General features: G+C 48.9%; 6 protein-coding genes across 6 annotated transcripts; 2 read left to right on the plus strand and 4 right to left on the minus strand.

The window, feature by feature from the left end:
- Nucleotides 1-297: 297 nt before the first annotated feature.
- Nucleotides 298-2,409, minus strand: N7466_007456 (aminotransferase-like domain-containing protein; the record flags this gene model as incomplete). Its single annotated transcript, XM_057166845.1, has 8 exons — nucleotides 298-555; nucleotides 631-1,455; nucleotides 1,504-1,580; nucleotides 1,645-1,812; nucleotides 1,875-1,917; nucleotides 1,980-2,011; nucleotides 2,099-2,135; nucleotides 2,239-2,409. 8 exons carry the CDS (start codon nucleotides 2,407-2,409, stop codon nucleotides 298-300), a joined length of 1,611 nt encoding a protein of 536 aa, XP_057019886.1.
- Nucleotides 2,410-4,207: 1,798 nt separating this feature from the next.
- N7466_007457 (uncharacterized protein) lies at nucleotides 4,208-4,681 on the minus strand (the record flags this gene model as incomplete). The annotated part of the gene is made up of 3 exons (XM_057166846.1): nucleotides 4,208-4,484; nucleotides 4,556-4,596; nucleotides 4,667-4,681. The coding sequence occupies 3 exons, from the start codon at nucleotides 4,679-4,681 to the stop codon at nucleotides 4,208-4,210; spliced, it is 333 nt and encodes a 110-aa protein (XP_057019887.1).
- A 744-nt stretch (nucleotides 4,682-5,425) lies between these two features.
- Nucleotides 5,426-6,404, minus strand: N7466_007458 (urea carboxylase-associated family protein; the record flags this gene model as incomplete). The annotated part of the gene is made up of 2 exons (XM_057166847.1): nucleotides 5,426-5,601; nucleotides 5,666-6,404. 2 exons carry the CDS (start codon nucleotides 6,402-6,404, stop codon nucleotides 5,426-5,428), a joined length of 915 nt encoding a protein of 304 aa, XP_057019888.1.
- Nucleotides 6,405-7,106: 702 nt separating this feature from the next.
- Nucleotides 7,107-10,865, plus strand: N7466_007459 (GTPase BMS1; the record flags this gene model as incomplete). Its single annotated transcript, XM_057166848.1, has 4 exons — nucleotides 7,107-7,164; nucleotides 7,260-7,330; nucleotides 7,393-7,482; nucleotides 7,551-10,865. 4 exons carry the CDS (start codon nucleotides 7,107-7,109, stop codon nucleotides 10,863-10,865), a joined length of 3,534 nt encoding a protein of 1,177 aa, XP_057019889.1.
- Nucleotides 10,866-11,956: 1,091 nt separating this feature from the next.
- Nucleotides 11,957-13,735, plus strand: N7466_007460 (glycoside hydrolase family 28 protein; the record flags this gene model as incomplete). Its single annotated transcript, XM_057166849.1, has 4 exons — nucleotides 11,957-12,211; nucleotides 12,277-12,720; nucleotides 12,775-12,920; nucleotides 12,994-13,735. 4 exons carry the CDS (start codon nucleotides 11,957-11,959, stop codon nucleotides 13,733-13,735), a joined length of 1,587 nt encoding a protein of 528 aa, XP_057019890.1.
- A 625-nt stretch (nucleotides 13,736-14,360) lies between these two features.
- On the minus strand, nucleotides 14,361-15,533 carry N7466_007461 (uncharacterized protein; the record flags this gene model as incomplete). Its single annotated transcript, XM_057166850.1, has 2 exons — nucleotides 14,361-15,261; nucleotides 15,529-15,533. The coding sequence occupies 2 exons, from the start codon at nucleotides 15,531-15,533 to the stop codon at nucleotides 14,361-14,363; spliced, it is 906 nt and encodes a 301-aa protein (XP_057019891.1).
- Nucleotides 15,534-15,751: the final 218 nt, after the last annotated feature.

Here is a 15,751-nt window from a genome sequence, read left to right on the forward strand (position 1 = left end):
TTTGGCATTTATTTTGAGAAGATATCACGCTGGATGATTTATGTCATGAATCTGAATTTCGCATTTCACATCTGAGAGGCATGAATATTTTGAAGGTCGTGAGACGTAAATTGCAATGATGAGCGGGAGATGAACTGTCTACTAGTACTTGACAGAGCCAATCCAGAAAACTCAGCGCTAGATGTATGTACACTTGCGGAAATTCTACCTGAATATAATGGCTTAGACTCCAATTTATTGCGCCGGTTGCTGTACGGTTTGCTTTGTTACCATACCAACGCTTTCTTTCATCAAAGTCTACAGACCAAACTGTTCGCGCAGGGTGGTGGCGAAGCGGGAGATTGCTTCATCAATCTGGTCGCCGGAGGCGGAGGCGTAGGTCGCCCGGAAGAACATCTTCTCCATGACAGCTGAGCTATCGGCCTTGAACCAGCTTCCACGAGACAGGAGAACAGAGTGCTCGACTGCGGACAGGAAGATTTCCTCTTCGATGGTATCACGGCTCTTACCAGCTGCAACGCCAGGGTGCTTGCGCCAGTCGACTTCAATCCAGTGCTAAAAAGAAATTGCGTTAGTATGGACACGAATCTATCTCAATGGGGCGTGGCGGAATCAAGATATGTGACTTACGAACATGCCCGCGGCGGGAGCCACCCAGTGGGCAATATCGCGGGGGAGGTGTTTCTCGCAAGCGTGTAGCAAAGCATCGCGACGATCGGTGTAAGACATGCGCAGAGCAATAAGCCAATCCAAGAATCCAGAGTGGCCCCAGTGCTCATCTAGCAGCTTGTAAAGGACAAGCTGGGAGATACCGCTGGGGTTCTGCGAAGAGACCTCGAAGTTACGCACAAAACGCTCGATGATCTGCTCGGAGGCAACGATCCAACCAACACGGGAACCGGGAGAGACGATCTTGGAGAAAGATTCCATTCGGCACACACGACCGTCAACGTCCATGCTTAGGAAGGAGGGGACAAGGGACTTGATGAATTCCTCGTGAGTGGCGGGTGGGGGAGGGGCAGCAGCTCCCTCGCCGGTGTAGGGCTGCATTTGCAGGAAGTAGTATGGCTCATCCTCGACGATGAGACAGTCATGCTTCTGGCAGACCTTGTACACGGCGCGGCGGCGTTCAGCAGACTGTGTAGCACCGGTAGGGTTTTGGCCGGTTGGGATAGTGTAAAGAACGTAGGGCTTGCGTGCGCCGCGGGCCTTGACATCCCAGTTGCTGAGAAGCTCGTCCATGGCATCGGGAATAATACCTTCTTCGTCAATGGGCAAGGCTAGCGCCTTCAGGCCAAGCGGCCAAGCGGTCTCAGCAGCACTGGCGAATGTGTACTCCTCCAACATAATGTAGTCACCCCGCTCTGTGAACAAACGGAGTGCGGTATCCCAAGCGTATGTGCTACCGGCTGTCAAGGTGCATTGCCAATCCGCATACGGAGGGTTGTGAATGAGCTGCCAACGTCAGGATTTCTGTCATCTGAAAAGGCAAAGAGACCCTACCTCGGTGTGTTCTGTGACGAATCGGAGAAGCTGGGGAGATCCAGTAGCTTGGCCATAGTTGAGAGCAATTTCCAAATCTGCGCATTCATTGTCCATCAGAGATCCATGCCATAGTCGGTGTTTTGAACGATAACAACGTACCATACTGGCTCTTTCCTTCCTTGATATCGTGCTTTCCAGTATGCAGCACAGTGCCCGACTTCTGGGTAGCTTCCGGGGTGAAATCTGGGGGAGTGGGGACCTTGATATCGAGGTGCTCGATTGGGAAGTACTCGGAGGAGGGCAGGCCACCACCAAGAGAGAGCATACCTAGGGGTCAATTAGTTCACGATAAAAGGTACTAGGAATATAGTTTGTGTTTTTGAACATACCCGGGTTCTTCAAGAATTTGGCGGCAGTTTTCAATGTCGAAGCCTGGGAGTCGCGTTAAACGACTTGCTACTGAAAAGTCCTGAATAATCATCGGGAATACCAACCTTGCGAGACTTGGCTTCAAGTGACAAAAAGTCTGTTTAATACTGGTTAGAGCTATTCCAATAGATTCGTAGCCAAGCGCAAGAAATTAGCCGCCATAGTCTAACATGGTAAAACTCACGATCAAAACGCTTTGCCTTGGGCTTGGTGTAGCAAGCCTAGTATGACCAAAATAGCACAATCGGTCAGCCATGACCCAACCACTTGCTTTTCCCCAAAGATGACACAGAGATTGTATTGTTGTGGTCGTTGGAAGCATACCGGGCTCTTGAACATATCACTGCTGCACGCCGGCGCAACACCAGTGGGCATCTGAGCCATCTTCTCACGCCATGCAGGAACACCATTGAGGGTCAAAGGGTCAGGGATCGGCACAGCGGAGGTGTCAGTGACCCCCTTCATCTCAACATCCACAGCAGAAGGCGGACTCATGTCGGCTCGGTGACTCGGTGCGGGTAGGAAAGGTAATTATCGGTGAGGAAGCAACGTGCGAAAAGTTGCGAGAATCGGTACGGCAGGGCTATGCAAAAATTAGGGATGGCGCAAGACTCAGGTCAACGTTGACGGTGTTGCGAAAGAATAGCAAGGGTTGACGCCAGAATCTAGTGAGGTAACGGAGGCGAATTGGTGCATTCCGGTGGAATTTACAACAGCTTTATCCACTCGGCATCGCGGTTCCGATTGGATCGAATGACTCATCAATACAGCTTAATACACCATTTAGATACTTTTTTTTCGGGGTCAGTATACAATTCAGCCAGTAAGTAGGCAGGAAGTGGATTTCTGTTATCTAATGCAAAGTTTTCTGTGTAACAATGGGGTTTGCGATCGTTCATCTGCAGGCTTGTCAATGAAGGGCGTGCTTTCAAGATTAAATACACTTTGGAGGGGTGCGAATACCGCCTAATACGGTTAGTCCATTGCGTTCCCTTGTGAATTAGCGGTGTATACGGCCAGATACGGTAATCTGAGGACGCCGAGCCCCGCCTAGATAAGGCTATCGCCGGCATCGGCGCGATAAGCTTAATGCGCTCGGACTGTATCTGGTTTCTTTCATGTTTAGCGGACTTTGTCCGTAGAACTTATATTATCGACCTGCAATGTTCTACTTGCTGGAGTTTTTACATTTTTGATATCAAGAACTGTCGTTGGTCCCCAAGAATCATCTCATCACTTCACTTACAGGTTAGGCTTAACGGCAGACAATTCTAAGGACCAAAGCACTACCTACAAGTTGAACTGTAGACAAGTCTACAGCGACGTGGTAAGGTTTGTCAAGATCTTTAAATTCTCATGCGTAAATTTCACTGTAGACTGGAAAGCAACCTTGCTATTTGCATTTAAAAAATCAAATCCCATCAAGATTGGAATCTGACCCGGCAAGAGTAGTCAAATTTGAATGGAACATGCATACTCAGTACAATTTAAGGTTCTGCACTGTGGCCCTACAGTCTGGTAAGGTAGATTTATCATTGGCTTGTATGAAATGATATCCTTTGGTGTCTAGTATTTATCACCCGTGACCACCAGAGCCTCTTCGTTTTTCCATACTACATGCACGACAAATCTTACTTAGCTCACAAATTGGGCGGAACACGGAATATCATCGGAATTGCTCACATGACATTATCAGGCCATGTACCCCAGAAGTTCCTCGCTCCCGGAAGAGCAGCTGGGCACGTTCCTAGCTGAGTAACGATTATGCAAGATAAAGGGCCGACCTTATCAGAAGACGGATATCCTCGGTACGCGACCACCAATCAAATAATTGAAGCCTTGGAAAGCTTTGGCGAGCAACGATTTCAGATCAACCTTGGAATGACATGACTTGACCTCGGGAGCTCATGGTGAACCCAAATACTCCGAATGTCATCTACACTGAATGCTCCCGATTGGGAACTCCGAACTATACATATATATTATATATATTAGGTATAGGTAGTAGTGGATACTAGGTATTGATGGCAGTAAAGTTCATATTCAAGGTCGTGGACATTCGTATCTGACTGCAGGCATTCTGAAGGTCCCTGAACAGCCATCTGAAATCGCTAAAAAATAAAAGACACATGACATAGCATACAAGGGCCAAGCGTATCCCTAGTATCATATCTTCACGCTGGAGTAATAAACCCTCCACTATTCTGCATGCCCGGTTGGATTGGTATTCGGCCTAGGGCCCTCGCAGCTGTCCCACGGATGACTGCATGGCGTTTGGGCTTTATTCCACATATCACTCCTGGGTTCTCACTTCACCGTCCTCCTCGACGTGAATGCTATCATTGGACTCGAGGGTGTCGACGTGATCTGGTGGGTATTCGACACTGCCGAGACCGCATATTAGTGAATGACTTTTCAAATGACTGTGAGGGGATTGAGGGGCAAAGTAGTGCCAGCTTGGGTGGACAAAAGAGCGTCTGCGGGGAAAGTGGAGTCCATACATAAAGCCCTTGATGAGAGAGTATTCGTGTGTGATGGTGCCACCCTTCTCCTGTGCATCCTGTTTGGCCCTGTTGTGACGAATATATTAGTAAAACAGCCAAAATAACATTTCACTCAAACGTAGAGGGTAAAAACTGACTTCTCCAACGCCTCGGGCGGAGCATCGGCCTTCAAGGTGACCTTGATAGAAATCCATGTCAGCAGAGCCTTTGAAACTCAAGATGTTAGTACTTCAACACAAAGCACATACGTTGTACTGAGGCATGATTTTATGGAGGAAAGTGATAGTTGAGAGTTGAGGGTTATAAGCAAGAGGAGCGGGGGTGACAAGTTGACGTTCAGAAAGTTTGGTGGAGATAAGAAAAGGTGGAGATAGAGAGGGGGGAAGTTGCCTTATATACGTGAGCTGATAAGAGGGGCCTACTAGTAACTTTGAATGCTGGTCTTACGCCATCCAGTTACCAAGGACCTTTGGCGACTCTTGGAGCCCCTGGGATTAAGTTGAACTAACTTGCTTTTGGCTTTTGGCTTTTGACTACTGATCCAAGGAAATGTTACACCGCGTCAACTCCATTATTGTCCAACATTGAAGATGTCGTGATTTTTCTTTTTTTAAGCCAAAATGTGAACCCTGGAAGCTGCAATCCATGCCCATACAGACCTGAGACAACCAAAAAAAATGGATGCCTGATCAAGACAATCCTGATCAGCGATGACGAATAAGATAAAAACGAGCCACGTTATGCGCCACTTGCGCTCAGGTCTGACATGTTTAGATTAGAGAGACTCTCTCTTCTTTTTCTGCATCCTTGCCCTTTTTTCCATTTGAATTCCACCCGCTGATGTAACTATGCGGCAGGATCTCCGATGACGTGCGTCTCCAAACCAAACGCGGGGCAATTGGGTCTCCAGGCGCATCTTAGTCAGCCACTGCCAACTGGTGCCACTAACTGGTACCTTATTCGTCTTGACTCTTGGGGATTTTCTTTCTTCCTTTCTCCGGGTGCCTTTAGTCACGAGAAGGCATTCTCATTCCATGCAGACCTTTGTATGGAGGGCTCGATGGGGATTCCCAATCGTTAAGCACCTTTCCATCAGCTAATTGGTACACCTCGACACCAAGTGGGCGGCAGGTCGAGCCCATGCCGCCCTCCTTGTCATCCCAACCCCAGTTCGAGAGATCGCCTGTGGTCGTAATGAATATCAGTTATCCATTCATTAATGACACATAAATCACTATGATACGTACCGCCAGGACATGCCGAAAGTGCACAGAGAACGTCAACCTCGGCAAAGAATTCAAAGTACTCGCCCGCCTTTGCAGGTGAAGTCTCCATGAAGTATTTACCCTCTTCATCCAACCCTGTCACCTGAAACACATTCAAAACATCGTGAACGTCCAGCTCTGTCAAGCCATGAGGTGCCACCGCCCGGGTCAAGTTGGAATGGCAGTGAAAATCAAAAGTTTCACCACCCATAAGAAGATTTACGTAGGGATCACATCGAGTACCCATAAGGTCATGCACCCGTCCTCCAAACTGCGTAGTGCCAAACACAACTTCCGGCTTCCGCTTTCCGTCTGGTCCTAACACTTCATGCAATTGTCCGCCTCCCAGTGAGTCGCCTGTGATTGTCACTAGGGGTCGTAGATACGGCAGGTTGGACCAGAGCCGGTCACCCACGGAGACATGCGAGGCATGAATCTGCCGAGTTCGCGCTGCCCACATTCGCTCACGGGGATTGTTCGCATTCCAGATATTCAGGTCACCCACCTGGGGGCCTTCGGGTGTCGTCAAACGGCAGATGTGGCCAGCGGGAACGACCCAGGCCTGACCCGAGCACGGCCGAATTGTAAAAGATTCCCTAGGGATGCGTGCGGCGGGGTCTGATGCTGTCTTGGAGATAGACTGGTAGAGTTGGGATGTCGCATGGATCCCCGAATCCGGGGGCGCTGTGTAGGCCGGAGGAGGGCGACGAGGAGTAGCCATGTTTGAATACAAGTGTAAATAGTAGGTGTAGATTGTGCAACACTACGTAGTACTTGCGATTGAAAATGGCAGGACTGCGAATTTGGAGAACGAATAGAACTTTATATGGTCCCCGGGTAGTGGTTCTCTTAAATAACATCTACGGGTGCAGTCATACCCTCGGAGGATTGCCGTTATCTGGTGCTATGTATAGTAGTTTCACGGACTTGCGGTTTGCCCCGCATGCCACACCGCGGAAAACATCTTGATCAGGTCAATTATGCTTCAACCATGGACATAATAATCTTCAATCTTTTACGAAATCAAATTGTTGACCCCGCTCATAAATGACAACTCCAATGTGAGAGGGGCCATTGTTCAATCGGCCCGATGGGTGGGGTGTTGGAGTTATCGCCTGGGGACCGGCCCGGTCACTGATAAGCTGATAAGATAGCGGAGTTGCCTCGGTTTTATGCCATAATTTTGCGGCTTGAACTTTGGCCTTAATGCCTGAGGCTATAGGATTTTCAGAATTGAGCTGTTCCACGCTAAACCTATTCTAGATTCATCTTTTTTTCATGATCGGCTCCACATATTTCCGCCCCGAAATAATAATTTTGGACGGAGAGAGTTCGAGTTATCGCTGCTGTCGCCTTTGCCCAGTGTCCTCTCTCTGAAATTTAGCAGAGAGTAGCTTTGAGGTCCGAGACCTCTTCGCGCAATATGGACAACCAAGCGAACCGAGAGCATCGGCCCGCTAAGGAGAAGAAGAAATATGAAGGTAGGTCGCTGAAGCGTTTCCGCAAATCTGCGGAGATTCTATCGAGACTCAAAATATGCAACCCGGGCTTTACTAACACTATGTGAAATCTATAGGAAAAAATCCCAAGGCTTTTGCCTACGCCAACCCGGGAAAACTCAACAAGCAGGCTGCGCGATCCTCGGAGGTACGTCTTGGATAGCAACCCAAGAGTCTCCATATAAAAACTAACCCGGACTGCTCTTCTAGGTCAAGGAGAAGAGACTCCATGTCCCTCAAGTGGATCGCATGCCCGAGGAGGCTCCTCCGACGGTCATTGCGGTCGTTGGCCCCCCCGGTGTAAGTCATGGTGTTTCCCTCAAGTCAATTGAGATATCAAAGGTCTAACAAGTTTTTGGTACATACAGGTCGGCAAGACTACTCTTATCAAGTCCTTGATTCGTCGCTACACCAAGCAGACCCTCAGCTCGCCCCAGGGTCCATTGACTGTCGTTACCTCCAAGAAGAAGCGTCTGACTTTTCTCGAATGTCCTTCCGACTCTCTCGCCGCTATGATCGATGTCTCCAAGATTGCAGATATCGTCCTGTTGATGATCGATGGTAACTACGGTTTCGAGATGGAGACAATGGAGTTCTTGAATGCTTTGTCTACAAGTGGTATGCCGGGTAACGTCTTCGGTATCTTGACTCACTTGGATTTGTTCAAGAAGCAAAGCACATTGAAGATGACCAAGAAGCGCCTGAAGCAACGTTTCTGGAGCGAGCTTTACCAGGGTGCTAAGCTTTTCTACCTTTCCGGTGTGATTAACGGCCGCTACCCTGATCGTGAAGTGCACAATCTCTCCCGATTCTTGTCCGTCATGAAGAACCCGCGTCCTCTGATTTGGCGCAACTCTCACCCCTACGCGTTGGCAGATCGCTTCTTGGATATTACACCCCCGACTAAAATTGAAGAGAACCCCAAGTGCGACCGTACTGTTGCACTATATGGTTATCTTCGAGGCACGAATTTCCCGGCCCATAGTGCCCGAGTGCACGTTCCTGGTGTCGGTGATTTGACTGTCTCTGGTATTGAAAGTTTGCCTGATCCATGCCCAACTCCCTTCATGGACCAGCAAATTGCCAAGGCCAGCGGAAAGTCTTCTTCACGACGTAAACTGGGCGAGAAGCAGAAACTGCTCTTTGCTCCCATGTCTGATGTCGGTGGAGTGTTGGTCGACAAAGATGCTGTTTATATTGAGGTCAAGACAAACACTTTCAACCGGGGCTCAGATGATGAGGAGTCTGATGATGAGGATCGGGGCCTCGGCGAGCAGCTCGTCGTAGGTCTACAGGGTGAGCGCCGCTTGCTCGGTGAGGCTGACCAGGGTGTTCGTCTGTTCCGTGGTGGTGAAGCGATCTCCAAGGACGTCGAAGACGAAGGCACTGGTCGCAAACAACGCAGACACGCCCGCATAGCTGATTCTGAGCGTGTGCAAGCCGCATCAGACGACGAGGACATCGAGGACGGCGATGCTTCTGATGATGAAGATGGAGGTGACTTTGACGAGAACGAGGATGATGAAGATGAAGTCGACGTATCGGCGCCAGCAGACTTCGGAGATAGTTTCAAGAAAAGACAGACTGAAGACGCTAGCGGTGAGGATGGTGACCTTGCTTTCGCGGACAGCGACTCCGACATCGGCTCTGTATCTGGCGATGACCAAGAATTGGATAGCGACGAAGATGAAGACGACGAGGATGAAGAAGGAAACGTTCGTTGGAAGGAGAACATGCTGGAAAACGCCAAGGTCCTTCATGGTAAGCGGCCAGCTTTCCGTGTCAGTGATCTGTCTCGTATGATGTATGACGACTCAATCGCCCCTGCCGACGTTGTGAAAATATGGCGTGGTGAAGATAATGGCGACGAATCGGATGAATCAGACATCGAGGCTGATGAAGAGGCGGACGATTTCTTCAAGAAAACAAACAACGAGAAGGATGATGAGGCCGACATCCGTGCTGTTCCCGAATATGACTACGATGAGCTCGAGCGCAAGTGGCGTGATGAGGAATTGATTGAGTCACTCAAGCAACGTTTCGTTACCGGCAAACTTGGCGGCGGTGGCTCGGACGACGAAGTTGATGAGGACGATTTCGATGACGATGATGATGACGAGGGTGATGGAGCCTTCGAAGATTTGGAGTCAGGTGAAGTCTTTGACGGGTTTAACGACGGCGACGAGGATGAGGATAACGAGGGTGAAGATGAAGATGCGGAGCCCGAGGGTCCCGTAGACTTGGAAGCCGAGCGTGAGCGCAACGCGAAGAAGAAGGAAGACCTCAAACTCCGTTTCGAGGAAGAGGATCGTGAGGGCTTTGGAAATGCCAAGGATGGCGCTCGCGATGGTGGCGATGGAGAATTCGGCGAGGATGACTGGTACGAGATGCAGAAAGCAAAGATGCAGAAGCAGAACGACATCAACCAAGCAGAGTTCGGCAACCTTGATCCAGCCTCTCGCGCTCGCGCTGAGGGTTACAAGGCCGGTACCTACGCCCGAATCGTTCTGGAGAATGTACCATGCGAGTTTGTTGAAAAGTTCAACCCTCGTTTCCCTGTGATTGTCGGAGGACTGGCTCCTACTGAGGATCGCTTCGGATATGTTCAGATTCGTATCAAGCGTCACCGTTGGCACAAGAAGATCCTGAAGAGCAACGACCCCTTGATCTTCTCCCTTGGTTGGCGTCGCTTCCAGTCCATGCCCATCTACAGTACCTCGGACAGTCGGACGCGAAACCGTCTCCTCAAGTACACTCCTGAACACATGCATTGTTCCGGTGTCTTCTACGGACCCCTTGTGGCCCCTAACACCGGTTTCTGCTGTGTCCAATCCTTCTCCAACAAGAACCCCGGATTCCGCATTGCCGCGACCGGTGTGGTGCTTGCCGTGGATGAGCACACTGAGATTGTTAAGAAGTTGAAACTCACTGGTGTTCCATACAAGATTTTCAAGAACACCGCTTTCATTAAGGACATGTTCAACACCGGTCTTGAGATTGCCAAGTTCGAAGGTGCTTCGATCCGCACTGTCTCCGGTATCCGTGGTCAGATCAAGCGAGCCCTCAGCAAGCCCGACGGTTACTTCCGTGCCACTTTCGAGGACAAGATCTTGATGAGTGATATTGTCTTCCTGCGTGCCTGGTACCCGATCAAGCCGCACCGCTTCTACAACCCTGTTACTAACCTGCTCGACCAAACCGAAGGTGGCTCTGGTGGCTGGCAGGGTATGCGGTTGACCGGTGAAGTCCGCCGTGACCAGGGTATCCCCACTCCCATGAACAGTGACTCGGCCTACCGCAAGATCGAGCGACAAGATCGTCACTTCAACCCACTCCGTGTGCCACGTCAGCTGGCCAAGGATCTTCCCTACAAATCTCAGATCACCAAGATGAAGGCCCGCAAGGACCAGACTTATATGCAAAAGCGTGCTGTTGTCCTTGGTGGAGAAGAGAAGAAGGCTCGCGATCTCATGCAGAAGTTGACTACTATGCGTAACGAGAAGCAGGCGAAGCGTTCGGCCAAGCAAGAAGAACGTCGCAAGGTCTACCGTGCCAAGGTGGCCGATAGCTTGGAGAAGAAGGAGGCGCGTGAAAAGAGAGAGCGCAATGACTACTGGCGCAAGGAGGGCAAGAAGCGCAAGAACGATGAAGATGGCGGCGGTGGTGGCAAGAAGCGCAGATGATTGTGTTCTTAGTTTTTTTGTATGTACATGTCAGGACAGGCATGGGGATTTTGTTCCTTGCATAGACGGCGTTAGAAGACCAAAAGTCAATTGTATATCCCTTCAAATGTTCAATATTCAATGTTTCAATGCTCTCAATCACCAACATTCAAATGTTTGCACATGTGAACATTCATAGTACATGCAGTATCTCTTATTTGTTTTATTCCAAGTCCATTGTTTCAACTTTCAATGTTTCAAGGTTGCGCTAAAGACCTTGAGTGGGCCAGCATCAGCAGATTCGCTTATGTAGGTCAAAGCTCCCGAGGTCCACATTCACTCCGTACCAGTACCTACATGTGGCATCCCATACGGACCTCAGTACGTGTACGAAAATGAGCTAACCTTCAAGGCTTCATACATTCCCCACTTGATGAACTGTTGACTGATCAAAAAGTTCGCACATGTGCTAACTATGGGCCCCATGGCTCCTTCCAAGTCAATCGTTTAGGTTCCAGTTCCTACCTAAATTGGCTGTTTCACTGATGCTTGCTAGTACTTGGCTTTGCAGCTGCTAGAGTGCTCCACCAGATTTCAGTGTCAAGATTACTTGGCTCGCTTGACCTTGAGCTTGGCATTTGCCCCTCTCAACATGAAACGCCCATCGCTGATAGCTTGGTGCCGCCGGACTTGTACCTCTCCGGTCGGTACTTTTGACCCTTTTGACTTATCCACTTAAGGTTAAGTGTCTCCATAACGCCAAATTAGTGTGATTCGGGGCATTTGAAACGAGACATCCACATTTAGTAGACAGCGCCAGTGGCTAGGGATATCATTAGTGGATTTACAACGCCAGTCGGCAGAGTTTTGCCGGAATCTCCTACGAGCTCTCCATCTAGAACAACGCCCAACGCTTTGCCAAGTGGACCCAGTTCGTCATGCAGCATCTGGGCGTTTGAACTAGATTGTGATTCCCCTGGATTTGTACGCTATAAGAGTCTTTATAATCCTACTTGTAGACGTTTTTGCTCGAGTTTCATCCTGTATCATTCTTTTCTTCTTTTGTTTTCTTTCACTTTTATTCACTCTTTTTTTTATACACTCTTTTCACTATGCGCAGCGCGCTAGTTCTTTCTTTCCTTCCGCTGCTAGCCTTGGGATGTAACAATCCTGCTACGCATGCCTGTGCTTCTGCGTACACTGCCTCCAGGTCTGAGGCTGCAGAGTTCTGTGCTACATTCACAGCTAGCTCTGTGACTGCCACTACTGGTCTTCCTAGCTTTGCTTCTGCTTGCGACAATGATGTGAAGCATCTATCTAGCGCATGCAGCTGTCTCGATACTGCTTGGAAGACTGATTCGGCTAGCGTAAGCAATTACTGAAACATTTTCTTTGCAATGGCGTTTGGCAGTCATTTAACCATTACTTGCAGGCTGTATCAGAGCCTACCACTGTTGCCGTTGCAACAACCAGTACTTCATCTGCTGCGCCCGTCGAAACTACCACTACAAGCACTTCGAGCTTGCCAACTACTTTTGTGACAGCTACTCGACCTGCCTCTACGTCTTCTGCTTCTTCGACCTCGTCTACCTCTTCAAGCAGCTCTTCTAGCTCTTCTATTGCTGTGGCCCCGAGTACCACCGCCGCAGCCGTTGTCGCGACAACTGCTACGACAACTTCCGCGGTCTCTGTGGCTTCCGTTGAGGCTGCTTCTGTCACCGGATCGGCCTGTGTGGTCAGCGAATATGCTTCGCTCTCCTCGGCTGTTGCATCGTGTACCAATATTATACTGTCTGACCTGTATGCGCCTCCTTCAAGCACCATTGACTTGTCGAGCCTTCAGACCGGTGCTTCAGTCACCTTTGCTGGTACTACCGTATGTTATAAAAAAAGAAATTTTCTGTATTTGAGTATTCACTGACTTTGGCAGACCTTTGGTGACACCTTTGATGACGATTTTGACCCAATTGTCATCTCCGGAACCAACATTACCATCACCGGTGCTACTGGTCACGTAATTGAGGGTAACGGTGAAGCCTACTGGGACGGCGAAGGCTCCAATGGTGGACAGGACAAGTAAGTACCAGTTGAGCGAACCAACTGCAAAGTAGAAAAATAAAAAGAAACCCTGCTGACCTCTTCTGTGAAGGCCCGACCATTTCATTGTCGTCAAGGATTTCTACTACTCAGAGATCACCAACCTCAACATCGTCAACTATCCAGTCCACTGCTTCGAGATCGAAGATGCTGACCACGTCACCATCTCCGGTCTCATCCTCAACAACACTGCCGGAGACTCAGCCAACTCTGCCTCTGACGGCGACCCAGCAGGCCACAATACCGACGGCTTCGATATCTCCAAGAGCACATACATTACCATCGAGGATACATCCGTATACAACCAAGATGACTGCGTTGCCGTCACCAGTGGCTCCAATATTGTCATCGACAACCTCTACTGCTCCGGAGGCCATGGTCTGAGCATTGGTTCGGTCGGCGGTAAGAGTGACAACGTCGTCGACACTGTGACCTTCAAGAACTCCCAGATTGTTGACAGCGAGAACGGCTGCCGTATCAAGAGCAATGCCGATACTACTGGTAGCATTTCCAATGTCATCTACCAAAACATCACTCTCTCCGAGATCAGCGATTATGGAATCGATGTCCAGCAAGACTACTTGAACGGCGGTGCTACTGGAGACCCTACCAATGGTGTCACTATTAGCAATGTCTCATTCATTGATGTTACTGGTACTGTTACCGATGATGGAATGGATTACTACATTCTTTGTGGTAGCGACAGTTGCTCGGACTTTACCTTCTCTGGAGTTTCGATCTCTGGAGGTGGCGAGACTAGCAGTTGCAACTACCCTTCTAGTGGCTGCCCTTAAGCTTCTTGATTTAATCAAGGCAGCACGGGATATACAGTCATTTTGTTTATATACCAATGAGTTCCAAAGTTCTATACATAATTGCTGTTGAACGGCCAATTCTATATACATATCGGGATCCAAAATCTTCAAATCTTATTCATCGGGCCTACCTAATGTGTTGCATTCTTTCCCCCGCCGATATCGATGGATAAGGTCATGTTTGGTGAGTACAAACTTCACATTTGCCAGGCTCACTCTCGCTACTCAAAATTTTGAGAGCTGCTTCTGCTAGATACAGACTTCCTGTGACCAGGATCTGCGCCCCTGGATCAATATTCCTAGCCTGTTCGATACTGTCCTCAACACAGTCTGCCTTATAAATCGTGCTTTCGGGCCAATTTTCCTTCCAGAATTGAGCATACGCTTGTAGCCGCTCCTCTGTGCAGCTAAGTTTGTCGTCAAATTCAATTTGCTTGACAAACACGACGTGCTGTACTGGCCTTTGCAAAGTTTCTCCCAGGTTTCGCAGTATTTTGGACCACTCACGCCTTTTCTCCGGTGAGAAATGAGCAAATATAAGCACTCCGGTAGGCCTGCTATTCTATTAGAAATGCTCAGCTGTCTTTCCACAACAAAATGACACCTACCTCGTGTTGGCCACTCGCTCATACCACTTTCCGACAACTTGCATGCTCATTTCGTTGTGCGCTCCATCCAGGTACCAAGTACACCCACTAAACTCGACAATATCAAAGCGAGCAGGCCAACGAAACTTCAAGATGCCTTCCTGAACGTCCTGTTCCTGGAGAGACTGACCATTCATTTGCAGAAATGTATGAGCGATCTGTGCAGCCAGTGCACAGTTTTCTTGCTGTTCAGGCTGTATCGTGTCAAAAATGTCATCAGTAACAAATTGGACTAACGTGCTCTTGGCATTTTCCATGAAGTGAGGTGATGCGCCTAACTCCTTTCCTCGGCGTTTTATCTCATCTTCAGCCTCGGGGACCTGTGGAACAGAAAAGGCAATGACTCCGTCCTTGAAGATCCCACTCTTGTGCCAAGCAATATGTTGGATAGATCCTCCTAAACTATCAACGTGATCAATTCCAATCTTCGTGATAGCAGTAATAACCGGACGATCAACAAAATTCGTGGCATCAAATTGACCACCGTGATGCGTCTCGCAAATGACAACATCCACGCCTTCTTTAATAAACGTGTGGAATGACACAATGGCCATCATTTGGAGTAAACCCGGTCTCTTGGTATTTGCAGGGAACAGCCCATCAGGATCAAGAGACAGGCCAACACATACTTCCTCGAAGCGCTGGAAGAACAGTTCCTCTGATAACGGATTTGAGTCGATCCGGATTCTGTTCTGCGGCCACAGACTTGGCGATGTATAGAGTCCAATTTTTCGCGTGATTCCATTATTTCTTCCATGTTCACGTAGGAAGCTGTCCACGAAGGCGCATGTGCTGCCTTTGCCTTTCGTTCCGGCGACATGGATTACGTTCAAACTATCGATGACTATGGGCTGATCTCTGTAAGCGGGTTTCGAGTAGAGACGAATGCATTTAAAGCACTCGGGTGCATACTGTATGTCCAAGCAGTAATAGCCATTCTTTCATGCCCTCAAGAGCAGGCGAGCCTCTTAGTCCCGAAGCATTTGGGACCTTAATCAAGCTAGACAAAGTTGCCTGGGCGGGGTTGGTGGGGCATTTCCGCCGGAACCTTTTGACATAATCTATAGTGCTGCGCTTGTTAAAATCGAATGAGTAGTTTGGCTTCGATCGTGAGCGATGACTTACTGCATGGGGAATTTTCCTGACTTTTTTTTTCTATATATTTTTTGTTTTGGAATGCCGCTAATACATATGGGTTGAACTTGAAGGCTAATACGACGAACATTTGAAAGAAATTTGCATGCACTAGGCACTACTCCCGTACTAGTATCCTTGTCAACTGCAGCGAGAATATCTGCATGGGCGGATTGTTCTCCCGCGGTTTATCTCTGATTCTTTCTTCACTTGA

Source organism: Penicillium verhagenii (assembly GCF_028828195.1).
Source record: "Penicillium verhagenii strain IBT 33310 chromosome Unknown utg000007l_segment0_segment0, whole genome shotgun sequence".
Lineage (NCBI taxonomy): Eukaryota > Fungi > Ascomycota > Eurotiomycetes > Eurotiales > Aspergillaceae > Penicillium > Penicillium verhagenii.